The sequence below is a fragment of the Vespula vulgaris genome, chromosome 22, assembly GCF_905475345.1.
Source record: "Vespula vulgaris chromosome 22, iyVesVulg1.1, whole genome shotgun sequence".
Classification (NCBI taxonomy): domain Eukaryota; kingdom Metazoa; phylum Arthropoda; class Insecta; order Hymenoptera; family Vespidae; genus Vespula; species Vespula vulgaris.
In genome coordinates, this window is record NC_066607.1 from 3452756 (window position 1) to 3475000 (window position 22245).

The 22245-nt window shown below is 34.5% G+C and overlaps 7 protein-coding genes across 11 annotated transcripts in view; 3 read left to right on the forward strand and 4 right to left on the reverse strand.

Moving 5' to 3' along the window:
- Nucleotides 1-18: 18 nt before the first annotated feature.
- LOC127071651 (zinc finger MYND domain-containing protein 10) lies at nt 19-2252 on the forward strand. Its single transcript, XM_051011173.1, has 8 exons — nt 19-395; nt 473-581; nt 662-948; nt 1042-1244; nt 1299-1468; nt 1533-1670; nt 1763-1995; nt 2067-2252. Exons 1-8 carry the CDS (start codon nt 298-300, stop codon nt 2146-2148), a joined length of 1320 nt encoding a protein of 439 aa, XP_050867130.1. The 5' UTR covers nt 19-297; the 3' UTR covers nt 2149-2252.
- LOC127071659 (40S ribosomal protein S12) lies at nt 2221-3600 on the reverse strand. Of its 2 annotated transcripts, XM_051011189.1 has the most exons (5): nt 3566-3600; nt 3395-3431; nt 3024-3158; nt 2536-2740; nt 2221-2316 (listed from the first exon to the last, which is right to left on the reverse strand). In XM_051011189.1, the coding sequence occupies exons 2-5, from the start codon at nt 3409-3411 to the stop codon at nt 2248-2250; spliced, it is 426 nt and encodes a 141-aa protein (XP_050867146.1). In that variant the 5' UTR covers nt 3412-3431; nt 3566-3600; the 3' UTR covers nt 2221-2247. The 2 variants fall into 2 exon arrangements, with proteins under 2 accessions (XP_050867146.1, XP_050867147.1); XM_051011190.1 differs by lacking the exon at nt 3566-3600 and having other exon boundaries at nt 3326-3433.
- Nucleotides 3601-3969: 369 nt separating this feature from the next.
- On the reverse strand, nt 3970-11070 carry LOC127071649 (DNA-binding protein D-ETS-6-like). The gene is made up of 5 exons (XM_051011170.1): nt 10227-11070; nt 8874-9905; nt 8446-8691; nt 4687-4951; nt 3970-4491 (listed from the first exon to the last, which is right to left on the reverse strand). The coding sequence occupies exons 2-5, from the start codon at nt 9409-9411 to the stop codon at nt 4188-4190; spliced, it is 1353 nt and encodes a 450-aa protein (XP_050867127.1). The 5' UTR covers nt 9412-9905; nt 10227-11070; the 3' UTR covers nt 3970-4187.
- A 149-nt stretch (nt 11071-11219) lies between these two features.
- On the reverse strand, nt 11220-12696 carry LOC127071655 (ER membrane protein complex subunit 7 homolog). The gene is made up of 4 exons (XM_051011183.1): nt 12443-12696; nt 12008-12266; nt 11851-11925; nt 11220-11739 (listed from the first exon to the last, which is right to left on the reverse strand). The coding sequence occupies exons 1-4, from the start codon at nt 12679-12681 to the stop codon at nt 11611-11613; spliced, it is 702 nt and encodes a 233-aa protein (XP_050867140.1). The 5' UTR covers nt 12682-12696; the 3' UTR covers nt 11220-11610.
- Nucleotides 12697-12968: 272 nt separating this feature from the next.
- Nucleotides 12969-21463, forward strand: LOC127071652 (RNA-binding protein 42). 2 transcript variants are annotated; one of them, XM_051011175.1, is made up of 6 exons: nt 12974-13180; nt 13304-13370; nt 13454-13692; nt 13798-14172; nt 14246-14440; nt 21040-21463. In XM_051011175.1, exons 3-6 carry the CDS (start codon nt 13491-13493, stop codon nt 21162-21164), a joined length of 897 nt encoding a protein of 298 aa, XP_050867132.1. In that variant the 5' UTR covers nt 12974-13180; nt 13304-13370; nt 13454-13490; the 3' UTR covers nt 21165-21463. The 2 variants fall into 2 exon arrangements, with proteins under 2 accessions (XP_050867131.1, XP_050867132.1); XM_051011174.1 differs by lacking the exon at nt 13304-13370 and having other exon boundaries at nt 12969-13180.
- LOC127071657 (uncharacterized) lies at nt 14482-17149 on the reverse strand. Its single transcript, XM_051011186.1, has 4 exons — nt 16877-17149; nt 15736-16038; nt 15024-15268; nt 14482-14941 (listed from the first exon to the last, which is right to left on the reverse strand). Exons 2-4 carry the CDS (start codon nt 15963-15965, stop codon nt 14769-14771), a joined length of 648 nt encoding a protein of 215 aa, XP_050867143.1. The 5' UTR covers nt 15966-16038; nt 16877-17149; the 3' UTR covers nt 14482-14768.
- Nucleotides 21464-21612: 149 nt separating the features above from the next.
- Nucleotides 21613-22245, forward strand: part of LOC127071654 (radial spoke head 1 homolog) — a 3466-nt gene continuing 2833 nt past the window's right edge. For all 3 annotated transcript variants that reach the window (XM_051011182.1, XM_051011180.1, XM_051011181.1), the window contains exons 1-2: nt 21613-21907; nt 22001-22220. In XM_051011182.1, coding sequence (XP_050867139.1) covers nt 21848-21907; nt 22001-22220 — 280 coding nt within the window. In that variant the 5' untranslated portion in view covers nt 21613-21847. The remainder of the gene's footprint in view (nt 21908-22000; nt 22221-22245) is intronic.

A 22245-nucleotide genomic window follows, 5' to 3' on the forward strand; every position in this document is an offset into this window, starting at 1 on the left:
ATCGAAATAATCGTACTATATTATCGATCCATCTCGAATACATAGTACATGTTCTTTTAACCTCGATATTTGAAATTCAATTACGAATTATAAGAAATTTTCTTAATATCGACGTGCACAATTTTTATTGTGAATTAATCAAATAAAATAAAGAAATATATAGGTACTACATTTATTGAATGCACAGGATTGATTGATTAATCAATACAGATTACCAAGGTTACAGAAATTCAGTTATTTACAAATGGTTGACGCTTTAAGACGATATCAAAGATCGTTTAAGCGAAATAATAAAAAATGTCGTTGGATACAGAATATATAATTGCACCATGGGAAGCTGAGGCTTACGTACAGAGTTTAGAAATATCGGATTTGCAAGATGTTTGCACAAAAAAGTAGAAAACACTATTTTTTTATCACTCGTAAAATATACGTACGTATTTTTATGTAATAAAAATTTGCATTATTTCAGATGGTTCGAATTTCACAAAAGATTGATCTTGTTAAATCAGCAAAGTGTTCTCGAAATTAGTAATTTTCGAGAGGAGAGCATCAAAGAGTGGTTTGTTTGTTTAAAAAAAGTAAGTTGTATTCTCGAATAGTATTCGTAAAATTTCGTATGTCATAACTATATTTATGAAGATCATTTTTTACTTTTTAGATACCAATTTTAATATACGAAGTCATTCAAATTGATATATGGAAACACAAAATATTTCCTCTTTTAATCGATATAAATAACGAGCCAGAAAATACATTTATGTTATTTAGCGTATTCTATCACGAAGACGTAGCAGCTTCGTTATTAGAAAATGTTTTATTTCATTGCGAAAGCGCAATTACAATGGACGATTCAGTTCTCGATCTTATCGATTATGCAGTTAAATCTGTGACTGTTCTTCTCAATAAAAATAATATCGAAATATATGAAAATTTAAAAGATCCTAGGTAAATGGATAAAAAAGAAATAATCCAAGTAAAACTGATTGTTGATAATTATTTTAGCTTTTCGTTTTTATTTATTTATTTTTTTATTAATAGTTGTTTGGAAGAGATATTAGAAAAGAAGAAAGAACTCGAATTCGACATTGGAATGAGATGCATCTCGATTCTACGATATTTAGCTGAATTTTTAGATAGTTTACCACTTTGTGCACTTTCCCGAATGTTGTCTGTACACGACATTCCGTATTTACTTGTTCAACTAATCGAAAATCATCCCTGGTCTAAGAATGATTCCGAAGGTAATTAGATAAATAAAGTTTTAAACGAGTAATTATTTATTAGACATTTTTTAGGAAATGTTATGTTATACGACGGGAAATGGAACAAAGTTAAAGACAACGAAGAAGGAAAAATTTCAAAAATAGAAGCACAAATATGGTTTGGTTTGCGAGAATTACTTCTTAATCCAAAATGCGGTCCATACTATGAAATTACCGAACATAGACTATCGCATTTATTAAAGGTATCTCTTTATCGTGTTTATAAATGACATAAATTTAAATCAAAAGAATTTTGTTGTTCCTTAGTTACAGAAATACTTGCACGAAATCGTATTAGATCAAATTGCACCTTTGATCGATCTTAAAAGATGGTTAAGTTATTTAAGTATGTCAGCAACTTCATCAGCTACATCTCGTCCTGTCTATGTTGAAGTGATTCCTCAGGTAAAAATATCATACATAAAAATATCAATTTATTATCATTATATACATATATACAAATATCGAAGACGTTTATACATTTAATCGAATCATAGATAAAACCGATGATCTTGGAAAAATATCATAAAAAATGGAAAAAATTAGCCAAACATCAGGCAAAGTTTATATTTACCAAAGACACGGACTATATCAAAAGTTCTGCCCAAATTTTAAGCGATGCCTATGACTTGGATAAATTAGATTGTATAGATATAAAAAAATGTTTCTTGTGTCAAGAACAAGCTAAAAAGCGTTGTTCCAAATGCAAAGAGGCGTGGTATTGCGGACGGTAATTATTGATCAACGAAAGTAATAAAAGATTGCCGAAATAGTACTTATAAAATTTTGTATTTTTTGCAGAGAATGTCAAGTAAAAGATTGGACCAATCATAAAGATATTTGTGAGAAAATAACAAATAACAGAAGTGATAATCAAAATTGAGAATAAAAAATTAAGATCCAATATAATTAGATAATCGATACTTATAAAGGTATTAATAATTTGTATACATGATTATGTAGAATATTTTATTAAAAGAATTTAATGTACAGAACTTTGTTTAAGATATTCCATTAAAACATCTTTAGCAGGTGTGTCTTCTCCAAAGTCCTGCAAATATAAAACTTTAATAAGTAAATGGATAATTTTTTTATGGCAAACGTATAACAATTAATTTAAAATATATCAGAATGGCATGATTACAGCATTGCAATTTTATATTACGGGTTCTACTCAGTAGAGGGAGCCATATTTATCATCATATAACATGTTTAAGAATCTATTAATGGAAAGTTATATCCAAATACGAATTCTATTATCAATCTTTACCTTAATAACGACACAAGAACATCCAACGACCTTGCGAGCTTTGCCAGCACTGTCAATTTTGCATAGTCCAGCCCATTCACCCAATTTTTTATTATTATCTACTTTAATAAGGGGAATTTGATGTTCATTGCAAAGTGCTTGAACTAATTTTTTGTACATCGGTTCGTCACAATTATCAGCTAAAATGCACAACATTGCTTGCCTCCTAAAAGATGAAAAAAAAAAGATCTTTAAAGCATTTTATTCAAATACTTTTCATCCAAACAACTTTGTTATTGTAGTGTCAGAAATATAAGGCATAAAAACAGCATGTATATAAAATGCAGTGAAACGCAACCCAGACGCAACCCAGACGCAACCCAGACGCAACCCAGACGCAACCCAGACGCAACTTAGATGCAATCGGTGTTCTGCTCAGAACATGCCATATCATCATTCATTATACTCAAAATGCTTCGTAAATAATAATCATATTAATTATAACTTACTTATCCAGTGCTTTAGCAGCTTCATGAAGACCATGTACGACTCCATCGTGAATAAGAGCATTTTTTAAAACTTCTTGTAGAGCTGTGTTCACGTCCATGGGACCTCCTGCAGTGATCGCAGAAGGTCCATCATCACTGCAAATTATATTCGATAAATAATTCTATTCAACAAAAAGCCGTATCGGTACCTAAGCAACGAGATCAAGTTAACATTTTTACGAATATCTACATATTTACTACAATTAATTCTTTTACGATACGGAATCTTAAGGAACATAAATCATAAATTTATATTCACTCACTTCTATTTATAAAGTGTAATTCTAAAAACTTTAGAATGAAATTATTTGTGTACACATAACCACACTTACGTTCCCACGTCGGACATGTTTCTACTGGTTCGAGAAGCTGAAATAATCACACTACATTAATATTTTTATATTACAGGTTACATTTTGATATTTTTTTGTGTAAAAAACAGAACGATGACACTATAATAAACCGATTTTTAGCGCGCTACCACACCGCGTGCTTCCATTTACCTTTTCTTAAGAGGAAAGAGAAATGGCTTCCACTGGATCATGCGGCGTGTTGCTATATTCTTTGTCAACTCGATTCGTTTTCTGATTGGCTGATTGTGCAAACGAGAGGACATCTACAGTCATCAACATAGAACTAAACAAACAAGGCTCACAAACTTTTCCAATTTTATGCTATCTATATGTTCGACAATGGGTAATGTAGTTTACGTCCACGCTTGACAAAAACGAAGAGATTAAATTATTTATATAATAATTCCGAAACGTCGAAGAATGGAAGTGTCAAAGTTGATAACGTCAAAAAAATTTGATTAATAAGAGACATTGCCGCTTATAAGATATAGAAAAAAAAACGCGTTCAATTTGTAGCTTCTTATTATTTATTATTCCTTAGTATTACATGTATGTATTGCATAGATTGATCACAAGTTTATTAAATAGAAAGTTGTGTCTTACAAAATATACATCAAAATTGTACATGAGAATGCGAATGCAATTGTTGCGTTCATTTCTAATCGAATTTGGAATTTCCGTTAACGACGATAAAATCCACGTTTCTTTTCATTCGTTAAAAAGTTCTGTAGGGATTCACGTTGTTCACAAATTCGACGAATAAAAGTTGGCGTTACGTCGGTGGCGAATATCGATGATACGGCCAACAATAATGCGGTGGTGGTGGCGGCGGCGGCGGTGGCGGAGGCGGAGGTAGAGAATGATGTTGAGAGGTTGTACCTCCGCTCGAATAAAGATGATGAGCGTGATGCGCGTGATGAGGATGACAGTTTGGTCCGGTTCCTCTAGAAGACGCGGGTGGATCTATCGCGATGCCCGCTTGAGCTTGACACGCCATCATTAAACCATGAAAGTCGAATTTATACGCGTAACGTTTCCCATGCACTTTTGTCATAATGTTTTTATCGTAGTAATATCTGTAACGACAAGAAGATTGTATTTAAAAGAAACTGAAATATATCCTATTCTCATATCGTAAAACAGTTACGTCCAATTTTTCTTTTTTTTTCAGATAGATACATCACGCAATTTAAATTCGCATCAGTTTGATATAAAAACGAACCAATTAATCAGCGGAAGACGACGAAATAACAACCATTCGAAGAGATTACCTGAGCGCTCGCGAAAGTTTATCGTAATTCATATTGGGCTTGCTTTTGCGCTCTCCCCATCTTCGTGCGACTTCGTCCGGATCAGTAAGCTTGAATTCCCCGTTAGATCCCTCCCATGCGATGCAGGAAGAGTTGGACGAATCCGAGAGTAGCTCCAGCAGGAATTGCCACAGTTGAACCTGTCCGCCTCCGACCGCCCCGGAACCGCCGGTTCCAGCTGTCGATCCAATCAGCGAGCAAGTCCGTTGTAGGAGGCCGAACCTTTCTACGAGAAGGAAACAGAAATACGCATGCGACGTGATACTCCTCGAGTCGAGGTCGAGTCGTTAAATTCGTTACAAGTGCCATGGTCGAATCTCTCATCCCTCCTTCATCCTCATCTCTTTTATCTTTCCTTCTCCTCCTCTCGTTCTCCTCTCTTTCCCTCTCCTCTCTTTCTTTTTTTCTTTCTTTTTCTATTTTATCTTCTCTATTTATACATTTACCAGTTTACGTCATCGAGTATCAAATATGTCTCGATTAAAATCGACGAGGAAAAAAAGCTTTAGAGAGGGATAAGGTAGTGAGAAGGGAGTAAGAGATGATCGGACCTCCCAGATTCGCTCGAAAAAGAGAAACGACTCATCGACCTTTGTCATGTATAATATATTCCTCAAAATTATGCGTGAGAATCGCCGACAGGAGACTGCCTGTGTTTTGATCTTTCATATTTTTTTAAAACAACGATAAATCGAGAGACGCTTAAAACGATTATACGAAATGATGTACCATTGTAAATAAACGCAGCTGCCGAAGGATGTAATCTGCTGTCCTGCTCAAGACGCAGTGGGTGAGTCTGAATCCTCCACATTACGTTTGACTAATCATTTACCGTGTGAACACCACTGGACGACAGGCCCATCTTTTCCTTGAATACATAGATCGATATGCCTTCTCAAAAATGTCTTTCGATTTAACTTTAATGTTCTCTGCGTTAGTAGTCTGTTAAAACGTTCAGCGTACGAAGTTTCAAAATGACACCTAATACTGGGAAAGGAGACAAATGTAAAGAAAAATTATAATCAAGGAGGTAGATTCGGTTGAAAAGATATGTAAATGAACCTCGTTTTTACTTCAAATGAGGATCTATGCGTATTAGAAATAAGTATATCGTATAATCTCTTGTATTATAACTGCATTGCAATGGAATTATATATTATTGTATTCATCGAGACTACTCATCGAACGTAAATACAGATTTATTTAAGTGAAGAATTCAATTTCTCATCGCTATTATTAAACGTTACAAAATACGAAAAAATTAAACTATTTAAGAATAATTCATAGCGCGTTATTCAAATGGTATATGATAAAACGTAACAGAACGTTAATAGCTATACCGATTTTTGCTATATCGTTACCGATCGATTATTTACTTTTATAAATAACTTCGATTATCCGTATCAATAAGCTCATTTTTTGAATAAATAAAAGTTTTCTTATAGTTATACAGAAAAAGAAAATAATGAAACAACTCACATCTCACACACACGATCGTGAAAGTTTATACGTAAGTTAAACGTGGCGGTACTTAAAAAACTCGTAAATTCGATGTTTACAAGATGAATGAAAAGTTCAAAATAAAGCGAATGTCGATAGAATCGAACACGCTTGTCCGTGGACAGAGTGAAACTGACAGACCTTTGCCCTCTGTGATTTCAGCTCTTATCGTCCCCACTCTCTGGAATACCTTTGCACTTCTCTACGTACGCGAAGCTGTCTCCACCCTCGATGCCCCTCCTGCATCTTCGCGAGGTCTATTGTCACCCCCGAACCTCAGACTACCAGCCCACGCATTCAGACTCTCCTCCTCGTTTCTTCTCCTTTTCGTCTCTCCTTTTCGACGACCATTCTATTTTCTTCTCTCTGATAAAACGATCCACGCGTTTTCGATGAAAAATTCTAATTAAAATATTCTTCGTGATTATTCCTAACATTCGTTATTATTAAGAAAGATCACCGGAATGCGCATAGAATATTTTTATCTAAATCGATAATTATAACATGCACGTAAGAATTTTCTACATAATATACTACGTGGCAATAATTTCTCTGCGTATAAAATATCTCGCGTTTATTAATAATGTTTATTCTCAAATCGAATTGTTTGCGCGCGATTCAAGAAAAACAATTCTCTTGTGCAAGCATAATAATAGAACGCAACTCGATAACATCGGATAACAGCGGAAGTGAAAACTGTCGTAGGTCCTCGTGACGCGTAAAATTATTTCACATACGTCGAAGATCCGAGGGATGTTTCGCGCTCATCAAGAAAACAATATAGTCGCGTCCTGTGGCGAGCTTAGCGTCCCCAGTCCGCAGAGTTTCCCCAGGTTCAGAGTGTGTAAGCGAGAGAGAGAAAGAGAAGGAAAGAAAGACAGAGAGAGAGAGAGAGAGAGAGAGAGAGAGAGAGAGAGAGAGAGAGAGCGAGAGAAGGAGGTGAGAAGAGGAGCAAAAGAGCAGAAGAGGGCTAGAGTAGGGGTGCAGTTTGCGCCGTAAGGCCGTAACCCCTCGTGGCACCATCTTTCCACCGCCCTAAACACTCGATGGTTTATTCATGAGGACACTCTCACCGCGATAACACTGATTCGTTTAATAAACGGGTAGCTCTCTCTCACTCTCAACGTGAACGTACAACGTTATTCAAACGGACGATATATCTCTCGGGCTTACCATGCCAAGATTACTGCTGCTTCTTCTCTTCGTGCGCTCTTCTTCTATTCTATTCTTTCGCTTCTTCCCACTAGAAGCCAAACTTTTCGTCTTTGCGGAATACGACTCGACGGACCCAGACTCTTTCATCCTTTTACACGTTTATATTTCCATGTCTAAACTTCCACTATATTTTTCGGCACTCCCTGATTACGATATTTTTTCCATACGTATATGCACGTGCTCGGTATGTTAAATCGATATTTTTGTTAACATCGATGTTTAAGTCGATATTTTGTAACAATATCTATCTATAATCTTTTTGCAAAAGACCGACCTTAAATGGAGCGTTCCTTAGAACAGTCCTTTATCGATCGTAATGAATTTCAAAGTCACAGTCACAAACGTACAAACGATCGACATAAGTCTTTTCCCGTCTGATCGAATTTAGACGAAGGGTGCGAATGGATACGGACGGATATAAAACCATTATCGCCCTCCATATTTACTTTTCCGCTGGACCGGCTTTATCTCTAATAGATCGCGCCCTCGTTAAGAGTTCAGATAAGGTCATAGAGAACGCAGAACCAACCCTGGGGAACGGTTAACCTCTTCCGGTCACTCTTGGTCCGAATCGAAACTCTTATTAGCCCCCTCCTCCTCCACCTCCGTTCAACTCCGCCGACCCTGTGCCATTTAGATTTATCGCATGGATTGCGTTAATGCTTCCCCATCGTTGAAGTTTCTTAACGCGTAAAAGGAAAATAACGAATCGGATGATTTTTATTGTCGCCACACGTTCTATCTAATAAATCATTTTGTCATTCATAAGAACTTATTTGTATAGTTTCATTATTTTCAACGAGAAACGTTCTTGTTATCCTACGATCTTTACAAAGCTCGAAGGATGACAAAATCACTTGTCGTCGATTCTTCGACCTCATTTGAAAATTCTACGACTAAAAAGATCGATGCGTTTTTTTAGAATAGATTTTTAAGATTTTCGATTCGATTCGAATTAATTTGATTACACAACCAACATGCATTTGCGCAGCAGATCTGACTCACCGTCAACTTTCTCATCTTGAAGCAAGGCTGGACTGTGCACACCGGTCGCCTGTAAACGTAAGTAACCGAGATGCCTTGCCAAAATTCGACCGCCCGAAATATGTAACCATTCCTCCAAAGACAACTTTAGTAACTCCTTCCCGGTCGATGGAAGAGTCTTCGATGTTGGTGGTGGTTTTATCGAAAATGCTCGGCTGCACCATGAAATCCACGACGTTACGTGACTCGAATTCCATTCTGATGGATCTATAAAGTTCCAAATTTACAAAATTCGAACCTGACTTATAGCAGATCGTATAAACATTTATAAAAAATATGAAATGTTATATATTCACACACTTATTTTTTGTAAGGTAGTTAAATTTTGTAAACGATCTATTTAATAGAAATGCAACGAGTTCGTTCTATGGACATGATTAGGAACTTACCGTATGGAACCATAACCGGACTCGAATTAATCGATCGTTCTTCGTCTACTTCCGATTGTTTTTCTTCCTTTTTTTCAACGTTAAGACTTGATCTATTCTTTTTTTCCGACGCATTAGCATCGCTAGAACGACAGACCGAACGACTTGTAACATTCTCTTTTGAAATTTCATCGTTATCATATTTTTTCCCGTCGATAAATTCCACCGAAGAGACTCGAAGAAGCGTTTCGAGTTTTGTAGTAATGTCATGATTCGATTCGGTACTTTCGTTTTTGCTCTTCGTTAAATTCGAGTCGTTAAAATTCGCAAGTAAATCTCTCGATTCTCGAGAATCTTCTTTAGATTTTTCTTTCTCATTGTTCTTGAAAGTCCAGTTAGATCGATATTCAGAAACAGAAAACTCATTGATCGATCGAGAACGATCCTCGTCTTCGTGAAATAATCGTGTGATTTGCACTGACGCGTCCGATGTCGTGTAACGTTCTCGATCCTTGATCTTTGCGTTTGCACATCGCGAATGATTCACGGACATTGACATCAACGATAAAAACGACGACGACGACGATGACGACGACAACGACGACGACGATGAGGAAAAGGAAAAGTACGAATCGTGCGTTGCGTCTCGACACACGCACCGACTGACACGTCGTGTATCGCTCGACTCAGACGATTTCTTCCTGGAAATTTGCGTGCGTCATCGAGCTCTTCCTGGTCTAAACCCTTTCTCACGGATTCGATTCGATGCCGTCGACGTAAACAGTAAGTAAGTGGAAGATATCGAGATTCGACATGAGAGACTTTACGATGGTCCTCCACGATCGATTTTAATCTTAGAACACTAATACCGACACTAATACTCATTCGATGGATCATCGGCAACTGAAGATATTCGTAAAATTTCTTGTTCCTCGCCTTCGTTCAAACTAAAATTGAAATTTTGGATTGGTGCACAATATTTCACGACTGTGTTATCGGTGTCCAAATAATCTAGCGCAATATGTCTTCTTTGACGTTAAGTTCCGGGAAAAACTGAAATTACGTAGACGTAATTGAATTTATCTTTTGTAATTTGTACAACTATGACTGTGTAGAAACTTATATCGAAGTCATAAGTCGAAACATTGCTTATGATACTTATGAAATTGAAATAATCAGCGATAAGATTTAATATAAAAAATATTTTTACCTAATAGTCCAATATGTTTATATATATATACACATTTTTCCTTTAGAAACTTTAGATTTAAGTATCAACCAGATAAAAATGTTATTTAACAATAACAAGGTGTTAACGTAACAATATCATTTTATCGATCGTACACACTATTAACGATGAAAGATTATACGTACTCGACGTAACAATGTGTGGCTATCGAAGAATTTTCTTTACACTAGATTGACCGAGGTTTAATCTTCGAAGTTGAATATTTTTTTTCTCTTTCCTTGTGCGTATGCATGTCCACGTGCGAAGGAAAAAGAAAGATAAGAGAAAGAGACACAGTAGTTTCGATAGGCTCCTCGGACCGTGTCACGGATGGGCTACTCGTCGTGAATGGAGCTGTGAAGCCGAAGGCTCTCTCAATTGGCAGTGTACGAATTCTTGGAAGGAAGAAGGAGACCGGCCGCGGCGGGTCTCGGAGCTCGCATCGTCCAACGCTGAATCACAGTCGAGATCAGCCATCTTTACCCATTTTTTTTTTCACCTTCGGGCTCACATTCAGATCCACCCGGACGTTAGTGTTGTAACAAGTCCAACGATATATATCAGAAACGAGTAATACGAAAAAGCATAAATAGGTAAGACGAATTTTTTATTATTCTCAGCTAAATTCTTTCGATACTATCAACAAACGATTTTTTTTAACGTTCGATTCGACTATTTGCGCAAAAATTATATTTGTTAATATCTAATTAAATCGTGTAATAAATAATTTTTTCATTCTTTATCCAGTTTATCGCAAGATTCTTTCCTTAGTTATAACGAAGTCCTTTCCGTTCGGCTGTCTAATAGTAAATGTGTAATATCAAAACATCTGGAATATCTTAATATTAATCATCTCGTATTTCATGTCGGTTTATGGCTTTATTTGTATACATACACACACACACACACACACACACACACACACACACACACACGTCTAGGTTTTGTTTCTGCCTAGTAAAGATCAATTTATTTTCTTTAAACTCGATAACATTGTTGTGTCATGCCTGCATAGTTTTTGTTTCTTTTCCATTTTTATGTTTTTATGATTCATAATTTTATCGCGAAAGAATAAATATGAATGGAAAAATAGTAAAAGATACAATTTTGAATAGAATATTATAAAGAAAGACAATGAGTGTGTGAATATACAATGTTTCGTATTTTTTATTTTTAATCTCTTTTCATATCTTTAACCTTTTACAATTGAAGTGCATAATTGTAGAGCAGTAAAATCATAAACTAAGAAAAAACTGAATTTAAATACTTTTAAAGTACATACTTGTAATATGTATTAATTTCAGTTTAATATGTTAATGATTTTATGAAATAATCTATAAATATTTTATGACAAGATATTATATATATATGTTTGTTAGAATTTTTAATATACCAAAAACACATATTGTTTTCAATTTTAATTATATTACGAATGTTTTTTTTTTCGTTTTTGCAAAAATCAATTTTATGAAATATTCAAAAAACTTGAAGACTAGAAAGGTATAAATATATTACTATTTTTGTTATTTCTTATTGTCTCTTCTTTGCTGCTTTTACTGCTTTAGTTTTTTGTTTTTCTCCTCCAGATAAAAATGATGTTATCACCTCTGACATTTCTGGCATATTATATATGGTAAGATTGTTAAGTTGTTCCATATCCTACAAGTACATAATATGTTAGATTAAAGTATATTTACAATTTATATGATATCTTGTAACATTATTGATTATAAAACTTTAATTAGTTTTTATAGTTGCTTTTTAACTAACCTTCCTAGTTTCTGGATCATTCATGATTTTTGGTAAAATCATAATTAAGACCAATGGTAATATCATCATCAAAACCTAAAGTAAAAATAAGCAATTATAATATCATATAAAAAATCAAATGTTATCATACAAATATCAAAAGGTTATTAATAATTACCATTGGATTAAATAAGAAATCTGTTACTCTCCATTGCTCTCTGACTTGGAAATATCGGAAAGGAGAAAGTGGCCTCATTTTTAAAGGATATGGTACTTGAATTATTTGTGATGTTTGAATTAAATTAACTTTTCGTGCCCTGAATTTTCCTTTTGAATTAATTTCAACTCTGACAGGTTCATAAAAATAATTTGAGTTGACAACTTCTACTATGTATGAACCAGATGGTACATTAGAAATTACAAATGTTCCATCTTCCCTAAAAAAATTCAATTCATTATTAATAATTTTTTAACGAAATAAATGATATTATTAGTGTAACATAATGGACATAACATATTTTTAATTTTTTACAAAAATTCATTAATTTTACAATTACAATTAGAATAACATATTGTATAATCTATTTGATTGAGATTTTATAAATTAATTTACCTTAAAAATCCATAATGTTCACCACCATTAGCCATAACATGAGTCATTAGCTGCCAACCAGTCAAAGCAGTATTTTCCCATGGAAATACTTTTCCTTCGATAACATAAAGATCTGTCGACTGATCTTCCTCATGTTCTGCATTAATATGATCGCTAGTTAAGTTAATAATTAAAAAAATAACAGAAGCAAATTTCAACGAAAAATCCATGTTTGCTCTCTTCTGTCTACTAAAGTTCATTACTATTTTAACAGCTGATCGCAGTGCTGCCAATATTTTCTTAGTGATTTTGTATCTTATTTTCGTAACTTTAACGTTTACTATATTTTTAAATAGTATTTATATTTTAATATATTTTATATAATTAATTCTTTAAAAAGTTCTAAATATTTTATTTCAATAGAAATGTGCTCGCAAAACGCACATTTTATACACTAGTCCGTGTTTCTACCAATAAGTGACGACCTCGTCGAGACGCGATGGTAACCCTGAGAGAGATTCGAATTTTTGTTTCAGTTTCCGTATTCCTTGTTTAAGTTTGGTATTCCTTGTCTACGTTTTTTATTTCAAGATATACGAAGGAATATCCGAAATTTGTTTCATCCTTGTGATTTTGTTTCTTAACGTATATTCAATAAAATATTTCAGTTTTGCACAGAACATTATTGTGATCAAAGTGTAGAAGAAAGTTTACAAAAATGGAGGACAAACTAAGACAAATGGAAGATGAAATGAGCAGGTAATGAATATTTGCGTACATTTTACTTAACCTTTTCTTAACTTTCCTTTCGTTTTGTAACGATTTGGTTATATTTACATTTTGGAATTATTTTCCTCATACATTGAATGTAAATACATATAGTGTATGGCGGTACATATATTACAACATAGCTGGAATTAAAACAAGATATCACGTAACTTGACGTCAGGTAATTTTCGAACATTCGAAAAGTTTTAATTTGTTTTGTAAACAATATTTCATCTTTACCTACTCTTCAATCTAAATTCATAGATTTGAAGCCGAAATTGGTGGACAGTTAGTGACTCCAATGGTTAGACCTGTAATAGGAGCCAATACATATAATCAAGTCGCACGTCAACTAGAGCAGCATGAACTTCCAACACCAGTCGTTGCAGCAGCTGCAGCAACATTAGCTTTTCCACCGATGATAGGTTTTCCACCACCGCCTCCACCACCACCACCGCCACCACCACCACCAATGTTAATACCTCAACAAGTTGCAAGACAAGGTATATATATGTACAAACACACACATACATACACTATTATTAATCAGAGAAAGTTTTTTTTAGAGGATCTACTTAGCTTATATCTTTTATTTTTTTCGTTTACAGGTACAGTCCCTATCACAACATATTCTTCTCCTGCACAGATAAGTAATCCATACTTACCAAATATGGTGGATCCATGTTTAAGTGCAACTCCAAAAACTTATGAATCTACGTCAGCACCAATGATTCATCCAGAAATTATTGAACAGATTATCAATACAAAGATACCAGAAGATGAAGGTAAAAAGAAACCAAAGGTAAAAGGCGTTAGTACAGCTGCAGAATTGGCCATTAGTCAAGGGAAAGCTAGTTCTATTATGGCAAATGCTAGTGCCGAAGAAAGTCATCCAAAAGGTAAAGGAAAGAAAAATAAAAAGATTATTAGAATGGCTGGTGGACAGACTTGGGAAGATCCTTCTCTGTTAGAATGGGACGAAGGTAGGTGTCTGACATGTCTATTAAAAGGAAAACATACGTGCAATCATTAAAATTCTACTTTTATTACGTTTAGATGACTTCAGAATATTTTGCGGGGATTTGGGAAATGATGTTACCGACGAAATGCTAGTGAGAGTATTTGGCAAGTACCCTAGCTTTCAAAAAGCGAAAGTAGTTAGAGATAAACGGACAAACAAAACTAAAGGTTTCGGATTCGTCTCCTTCAAAGATCCACAAGATTTTATCAAAGCTATGAAAGAAATGAATGGTGAGTACAAAAAAAAAAAGAATTTCTTGTTAATCGGTACAATAGTTTTTTAAATATTATTTTTTTATTTGAATTCTACAATATATGAGATCTCAAAAATGTATTACATCGTTGTTAAATCATACCAACGTATTTATCTACAAAGAATTACATGTAACATAAATTTTACAAACTAGTTTAAATTATTCAGCTATATAACGATTATATATATTTACGATAGAATAAAATCAGCAAAGTGTTCTAAATATGAAGCGGTCGTAGTATGATTTTAAAAGTAATGAGATCAAAGTCGTGTTCTTCAGAATTATCTACTAAATCATGTCCGTATCTATTTTCCGAGTGTTCCCCATCCGTACGATATAAAGAGCTGAGGTATTATCGGGTATTGCCGTCTTGATTGCATGGACGGACCGTTTCTGACGGCGACTCGATAATTCGGTTGTGCTAAAGGCGCTGTAGGATTTTCATTCGCTTTTCCAACTTCTTGTTGATGACTCGTTCCTATGATTTTCAACGGTACGTTTAAATATACGCGACAGAAGTCTCTTATTTTATAAGATATATTTACATGACAAATTCTCACCCGTTGCGGTGCTTGCAGCATGATTGAGTCTAGATCCATGCGGCGTCATGTAAAGAACAGAAAAAGGCATACCACCCGCACCCCAGCCGTGCGACAAAAAGGAATCCTTTTTAATCGTTTTACTCGGGACTCGTTTAACCGGTAATAGCGGTCGAGCTTCGCTCTCCAAAATGGAAGCATTGTCTTTCCATGATTGTAATACTGAGTCAGTACCTACATTCGTGATCTGTCGTCTAGTTTGAATTCTACAAATGACGAAGTAGTCATTGGCATCCGAAAGATCGTGCGTGGGTATATCAACCTGTCGTTATCCCGAATATATGCACTGCTAAATACATTTACACGTGGCATTCTGCAATGCCTAAGACCGTCTATCAGATCGAACATTTTTATTGACCTGTTTTTGCAAATTCCATACCGACTTCTGTGATACAATTTTACATTGGTGATAAAAGTAAAAATAATTCGTTACGCTCGATTTATATCCTTTGTTCTTCGATATCGCATAAGAGAATGTTTTTTAAATTTTCGTTAAAATCTGCGACTTTTCGAAATCGATCGAGATCGTTATCGATCCTTATACGTTGTTTTAGAACATAGCGAATAGTTTTTTACTTGCAGTGCATTTATTAACGAACAATTTTTTTAAGAACTCTGACCGATTAAGTTCTACTTTAATTAGACGTTTTTTAAATAAATACTAGTTAAATACCTTGTCGGTGGGATATCTTCGGGTAAAATGATCGTATCGCCGGCAACTGGCTCGAGAGGTAACACTTCCAAGCATCGTACATTTGGTGAGCAGTCCGACGTGATAACAGGTGTGAAATTTTCTCTTTTTTCCCAGTCGGTTTTCGGATTCGATAAGGGTGCGGCATAAGTCGTTATCATCCCAAATACATTCAGTCCCAAGATAAGAAGGACATCCTCTGTTGCTCTCATTATCTCGTTTCTCGTTTGAGAAAATCGTTGTTTCAGAAAAATCAGCGCTAAAACTTTCCTCGGTTATGTCTCTCTGTGATAAGAAAATAACATTTTGAATGTTTAGTAAATTTCATCGAAAATTTACGCGTTTTGACTTCGTTAGATCAATCAATCATTTTATCGATAACATTAATTCATTGATCATTAGTAAAGTATATCGAGGACACGTTGTGTGAACACGTTGTTTATATTTTCCGAATATTTTAGCGATGAACGTACCTATTTATATAAGATTCCTTCTAATTTTAGTAAGTTTATATTCGTGTATTTCCCGATCACGGTGGACGTACGTATGAGTTTACGATAGAAAAAAAAAAGAATAAAAGGAGAAGACAAAGAAAAAGGAGAGATATAATTTCTGATTATGCGAGTAGGATAAGCTATCAGGAAATACAAGAATTAATTCGCACAAATTTATTTGATAGTACTTTTAATAAGAATTTATCGTATCTTGGCGCGAAATTTAATCGCCTATCGTAATCGATTTATGCTTTAACATTTCATTCGAGTCGACGTTTGATTTCTACGAAAGAAATATCGTTGCTATTTCGAATACATGGGAATGATATTCATTTTACGATAAGAATTATCGAATCCGTATATATTTTTTTAATAATTCATATTGATTTATGTATGAGACGATTGAAGTTTCTAGCTTCTTGGTTGCAGACGGAAGACTTATAAGATAGAATAAATGAAAGAATTAGAGAAGGAAGAAAAAGTAGTAGTAGTAATAGTAGTAGTAGAAGAGGAAGAAGAAGAAGAAGAAAAAAGGAAAAGAAAAGAAAAGAAAAGAAAAGAAATAGAAAAAGAAGCCTTCGAAAGAAGGAAAGGAAAATTAAATAACGCGTCGAACGCGAAAGTTTTACCTTTCGAAACAGGACACCGGTCGTTCGTTCGATCGTTGTCTTTAATATAATTCTCAAGAACAAATTCTTTTCACTCGTTAATTTGTCGATTTATAACTCGTTTCGTTTCCGTTCTGTGAGATAACTTAATCATCCCAGTTCCGATGATATCGTCTCGGGGTAACTGCGACGGAATGCATCGCGACGTCGAGCGTTCCGGTACTCATTCAACAACCCCTACCCTTTCGATGTCGCCTTCGTACCTCCCACCCTATCACCGAGAGCCAATCGCATGTAACTATGAGCCATTTGCCTCCGTTTCTCTCTTTCTTATTTTTTTTTCTTCTCCTTCTTTCTTTTTCTTTTCTTTCCTTTCCTTTTCTTTTTTTTTTTATTTCTTTCCTCTTTGTCTACTTTCGTCTTGTCTCTCTCAAAAGACGCAACACCAACGACTAAGAACTACGACATGACGACGACGATGTCTTCGCTCTTCTATATCTTCTCTCTCTTTTCTCTTTTCTCTTTTCTCTTTTCTCCTTTTCTTCCTCTTTTGTGCGACCCTCGGATGAATCAGATCCATGCTCCTCGCAGTACGAAATAGCTCGTAGATGTCCGTAGATATCTTTATTAACCGTCGGGGAACTTCTTGGGACGTGATATCGAATAAGATATCGTCTCTAGGATCTCTCTTTCTCTTTATCCGCTTAGGAGTTTAATGACGCACGGATATATTCCTGTATTATTCGGGTTTTTTTTTTTTATATATATATATACAAACATCACGCATAGAAGTTCAAATCGAAATTACATTTGCAATTACTCACTCTCGATGTTATTTTCCTACTTTCTTTTAAAGTTAAAAAATTATTTGGACAAAGTGTATACGCACTAGGAACGGAATTGAAAGTTCATCGAGATTTTCATTTTGGTTACGTGTCGCACGTTTTATATTATTCTCGATTCGAGCAGAAAAAATATACTTTGGACTCGATCTCATGGATCTTTCGTTATAAACACACACGCATACACAGATACATCGTTATAGGCAAACTTTCTTCCAATATATCGTGGGCGTATCGAAGGAAAGAGAAAAACAAAACTCGAAATCGCTCGTGTCTAGTGTCCTATGCTAAGTGATACGATCTGATATTAGTCAGACGCAACAAGTAGTTCGAAATATTATATAGGCTGACAGATTCGAGGAATCGTTCAATCCTTCGTAGTTTATTTACTTAAATTTGTTTTATTATTTTATCTTAATTATAAAACGAAGAGTAAAAAATTCATTCGCGTGAAAACGTGAATTTTAATTAAACGATATCTATAGTATCGTCAGTGTATTTTAAAAAGCAACAAAATATTTCTCTCTCTCTCTCTTTTTCCCCTTCCCTCCCTCCCTCTTTCTCTCTATCATACACTATTTCTCTTTTTCCTTCGAGTCTATTTTTCAAAGCGAAGAATATAAATAATCCATACAACATGATTTATTTTAACGACGATGTCCGAGATCTTTCGCGCATTACCAAGATCTTTAAGAAGGAAGAAATACTGATCCGCGTTGGCTCGTTCGAATCTTCGAATGTTTGTAGCGTTCGTGGCCGTTGACAGAAGTTTTCATATAAACTGGAGGGAGGGAGGGGGATTAGAATGTTAGAGGCAGATTATTTTTGGAATTCGAAGAAGAATATAGAAAGGAATTCGAGATTGCGTGGGCGAAGCAAGATTGCTCGGTAAAACATGTAAAACATATCTGCTTCCATACACAGATAAGAGAAAGAGAAAGACGAAATAAGAATTGATCTATAATGATCGTGATCGTAAGATAGAATATATTTAATGAAATAAGAGAATACGTTTTCCGGTATAGTTTATAGCGTATATTATCCTTTACATTATTGTCCTGTCTTTTATCTTTTATTTATGGACTCAAATATAGAAAATATTATAAAATATAAATGTGATACGATAGGGCGTTATCGCGATTGTCGCGCTAGATATTTAAAAAAAATGCGATCATCGATTTGGTCGGACGTAGATATTTCAGTATTGTTTGTTGTTTCAACAGAAGTTTCCGATCTTATTAACTGCGTTAAGTAACTTTTTTCTTTTGGAATATTCGAACTAATTACTTTCCACCCCATTCTTTCTTTCTTTCTTTCTTTTATTTTGTTTGTCCTTTAACAGCTGACGAAGACATATCGAAAGATCGAAGGAAAGGGACACGTTTCAGAGCATGGGTCCGTACTTAAACAGCCTCACGATAAAATTACATCTTCCTTATTTAACTTAATGGAATACGTGACCGTGAGAGTGATCTACCCTGACCTGTTTACATCTCATACGATGATTTCGGTCGGAAATTTTTTACTAGTACTTTCAACCCTTTCTCTCTCTCTCTCTCTCTCCCTCTTTTAACTTAAAATACTCAAATTCAATCAAATCGAGACATGGAAATGATGACTTTTGAATGGATATTTGAAGGCGTTCGAGGTACCAATGAGGAACTTATTTGTTTGTGACCCGGGTGAAACCTTGCGCACCTTTGATAAAAATTACACTTCTGATCCGTGATCTCGATCTTTTAACTTTTAAATTCGAACATAAATATCCTTAAAAATGATTTCGTCAAAAGTTCAATGATTAGATTAAAAAGTTATTAAAAACTTGTCACGATTATCGTCTGTTTGATTATCGAGAAATTAAAAAAGTTGTTGACGCTAAGAGGGGAGAAAGAAGAAAATTGTTTCGATTTTGCCAATTTCACGTTGTTCCTATTTGGACTGGAAAAACAAAGAGAGAGGGAGAGAGAGAAGCGTGGGTGCTAAACCGAAGGTATTTTCATTGATACCTCCGCGAAGCTGTGTATTTTCGGATCTCGCATTTACCAGTTGCGTTGACATCGCACGAATTCTTTTTCACGCAGACGCGTTGCCGTCACATAGTGTCTCTTTTCTTTCGCCACGCTTTTTACGCTTCCCTTTAATCTTAACGAGGATATCCTTGGATCGAACGAGCTCATCGTACCAAATTCAGAGATTGGATCTGCTTGACGAACTTTTCTTTTATCCGTTGATGAAAATCGTTGGAACTTTTTTCTTTCTTTTTTTCTTTTTGCTTCTTTCACTCGTTCAAGTTAGTGTTATTCGTTTTATTAAATAATTGACAAGCGTATTTTTTTCTTTAATCGTTATTTTAAACTTTTATTAGACAGGTTTTGACAATTTTTATAAAAATTTCCACTTAAAAATTTCATAGCATTTTTTTTAAAAGCAAATATTATGATAATATATTCTATACATTTTTTTTTTCTTTCCTTTTGTAATTTTTTTTTCTGAGATACATATGACGATATGAAATGTCGAGTCAATCAATTCTTTTTTGTCTTTTTACTGCCGTAAATTACTAAAAGGGAAAAACAGTAAAGAATTCTTTCGGAGATAACTTTGAAAGAATACCAGCGATAGGTCGTAGAATATATAGGGGAAAAATTATTATGCAAAAGGGTATGTCAGTAAAGAACATTTCAAAGATATTCTCGTTGACATGTAGATACGTGTACGTCAAAAGACTTTTAAATAACATAGACTTCTATTGGAAATAGCAAGTAAAGGACGAAGCATAAAAATATGAAAGAGATACGTCGTAATCACCTGTTGCTGCAAAAATTTTTCTTCGTGCATGGCTATTTTCTTCTGAATATTCAGATGAGTTTTCTTAAATATATACTGAATTTTATTTCAGCATTTTCACTCTGGATCCTCTTTGTTCGTGGTATTTCGAATATGGGTCGTTACATAAAATAAATTTCATTATTCGTCGTTTAGATTTTACATCATTAAATTCTTAATATTCGATTAACATGGTTCGTTTAATACATTCCGAGTTTTATAAAGTATTATTAAAATTTCATCGATTTATTTATCCATCATTATACAACTTTTTAATCAATTATCTAGTTATTCTTTTTCATTTATTTCGATTTTTTTTTTATATCGTTTGCTTCATTAAGAATTATATGATTTAAACAAGAAGATTACAACCATAACTATACATACACATATATTCTCAAATGAAAAATAATATTTTATTCGTTGGTTGATATCGATTTTAAAGGAATATTTGTATCGTGATTATTTCAGGATTAGGAAGATAATGTTTTTATTAATTTCCTGCCTCTATTTTAGGACGATACGTGGGATCTCGGCCGATAAAATTACGGAAGAGTTCGTGGAAGCAGCGAAATTTGGAAACAGTGCGAAAGAAAGAAAAGGAGAAGCAAGCTTTGATCGGTTTATTGACCGGTCGGTGACGTGACAAAATCATTATTGTCCTCATTTCAGTCGACTCGACAGTGTTATAATGAGGACGTAACCGTAAGTCAGTCGTGTCAATTGATCACACTGCTGGATCTTTGATACTGTAACTCAAAGATCGATCGAAAAATCATACATTATCGAAGGTACAGCTGTGTCGAGGATTTGTCAGTGTTAAAGCGAACGACATTCAAGGAATAACAAGAATGAATTTATTGTATAATTATGTTTATAATATCATCGTTAGTGTCTGTATAAAAAAAAAAAAAAAAAAAAAAAAAGAAAACAAAAGAAATATACTTAAGCATGCGTGCAATATGTTATGTTCTGGTCTCATTTTTTTATTTGGTTTCCTTCGTAAAAAAGAAGGAACAATTCGTTTAATTGCGAATGATAAAAAAATAACTACGAGATAAAACATAGGGATAAGTCGATCGAAGATGTTAATCAAATCGAAGGAGAGAAACTTTCAAGCCCACGCAGCGTAAAGAGTGAATGGAATTTAACTTTTTTAGTTTTTTTAATGTTTTTCTTCTTTTTTCTATTTTTAAAAGTAAAGTACCTCGCTATTGCATTTACTACGATGACGGATAGACGACAACGTAATCTAGTGAATTTTCTTGAAAAAACAAATTAGAATCGTTTATTCTGGTTTTAATAACTTTTCGTGCCAGTAAAAATGACAGAACCTCTGCCGATTCCCGGTGAATACGGGGAAGCGGAAGAGAATCCTCTCGGTGTAAGTATTTTCTTTGCCCGATAGATTAATGGATTTTGAAATAAAATGTACGTATAACGTTGAAACGAAAACTCGTAGCGTTTATAATTTTAGCTGTACGAAGGCGAAAGAAACGAACAAGGCGATCGACATGGATTCGGGAAAACTTTATTACCCAATGGAGATATGTACGTTGGTCGATATTGCGAAGGACTAAGAAACGGCAAAGGTATCTATGTATTTAAGAACGGTGCTCGATATGACGGCGAATGGAGGCAGGGACTTAAATATGGCCAAGGGACTTTTTGGTACCCCGATGGAACGCGATACGAAGGTACGAAAGAATGTACGAAAATAGG

Coding starts and splice junctions, on each gene's coding strand:
- LOC127071651 (XM_051011173.1), top strand. CDS start 298: ATGTCGTTGGATACAGAATATATAATTGCACCATGGGAAGCTGAGGCT. Junction 1,245..1,298: donor GTCTAAGAATGATTCCGAAG/GTAATTAGATAA, acceptor GACATTTTTTAG/GAAATGTTATGTTATACGAC. Junction 1,469..1,532: donor GACTATCGCATTTATTAAAG/GTATCTCTTTAT, acceptor GTTGTTCCTTAG/TTACAGAAATACTTGCACGA.
- LOC127071649 (XM_051011170.1), bottom strand. CDS start 9,411: ATGTCAATGTCCGTGAATCATTCGCGATGTGCAAACGCAAAGATCAAG. Junction 4,952..8,445: donor TCAAGATGAGAAAGTTGACG/GTGAGTCAGATC, acceptor TCCTTCTCGTAG/AAAGGTTCGGCCTCCTACAA. Junction 4,492..4,686: donor AAACTTTCGCGAGCGCTCAG/GTAATCTCTTCG, acceptor TTGTCGTTACAG/ATATTACTACGATAAAAACA.
- LOC127071657 (XM_051011186.1), bottom strand. CDS start 15,965: ATGAGAGCAACAGAGGATGTCCTTCTTATCTTGGGACTGAATGTATTT. Junction 15,269..15,735: donor GAAGATATCCCACCGACAAG/GTATTTAACTAG, acceptor CGTCATTTGTAG/AATTCAAACTAGACGACAGA. Junction 14,942..15,023: donor TGCTGCAAGCACCGCAACGG/GTGAGAATTTGT, acceptor TGAAAATCATAG/GAACGAGTCATCAACAAGAA.
- LOC127071659 (XM_051011189.1), bottom strand. Junction 2,741..3,023: donor GCTGCTAAAGCACTGGATAA/GTAAGTTATAAT, acceptor TTCATCTTTTAG/GAGGCAAGCAATGTTGTGCA. Junction 2,317..2,535: donor GTTCTTGTGTCGTTATTAAG/GTAAAGATTGAT, acceptor TTATATTTGCAG/GACTTTGGAGAAGACACACC.
- LOC127071652 (XM_051011174.1), top strand. CDS start 13,140: ATGGAGGACAAACTAAGACAAATGGAAGATGAAATGAGCAG. Junction 13,181..13,453: donor ATGGAAGATGAAATGAGCAG/GTAATGAATATT, acceptor CTAAATTCATAG/ATTTGAAGCCGAAATTGGTG. Junction 14,441..21,039: donor AGCTATGAAAGAAATGAATG/GTGAGTACAAAA, acceptor CCTCTATTTTAG/GACGATACGTGGGATCTCGG.
- LOC127071655 (XM_051011183.1), bottom strand. CDS start 12,681: ATGAACTTTAGTAGACAGAAGAGAGCAAACATGGATTTTTCGTTGAAA. Junction 11,926..12,007: donor ATTTCTTATTTAATCCAATG/GTAATTATTAAT, acceptor TTTTTACTTTAG/GTTTTGATGATGATATTACC. Junction 11,740..11,850: donor ATGATCCAGAAACTAGGAAG/GTTAGTTAAAAA, acceptor ATGTACTTGTAG/GATATGGAACAACTTAACAA.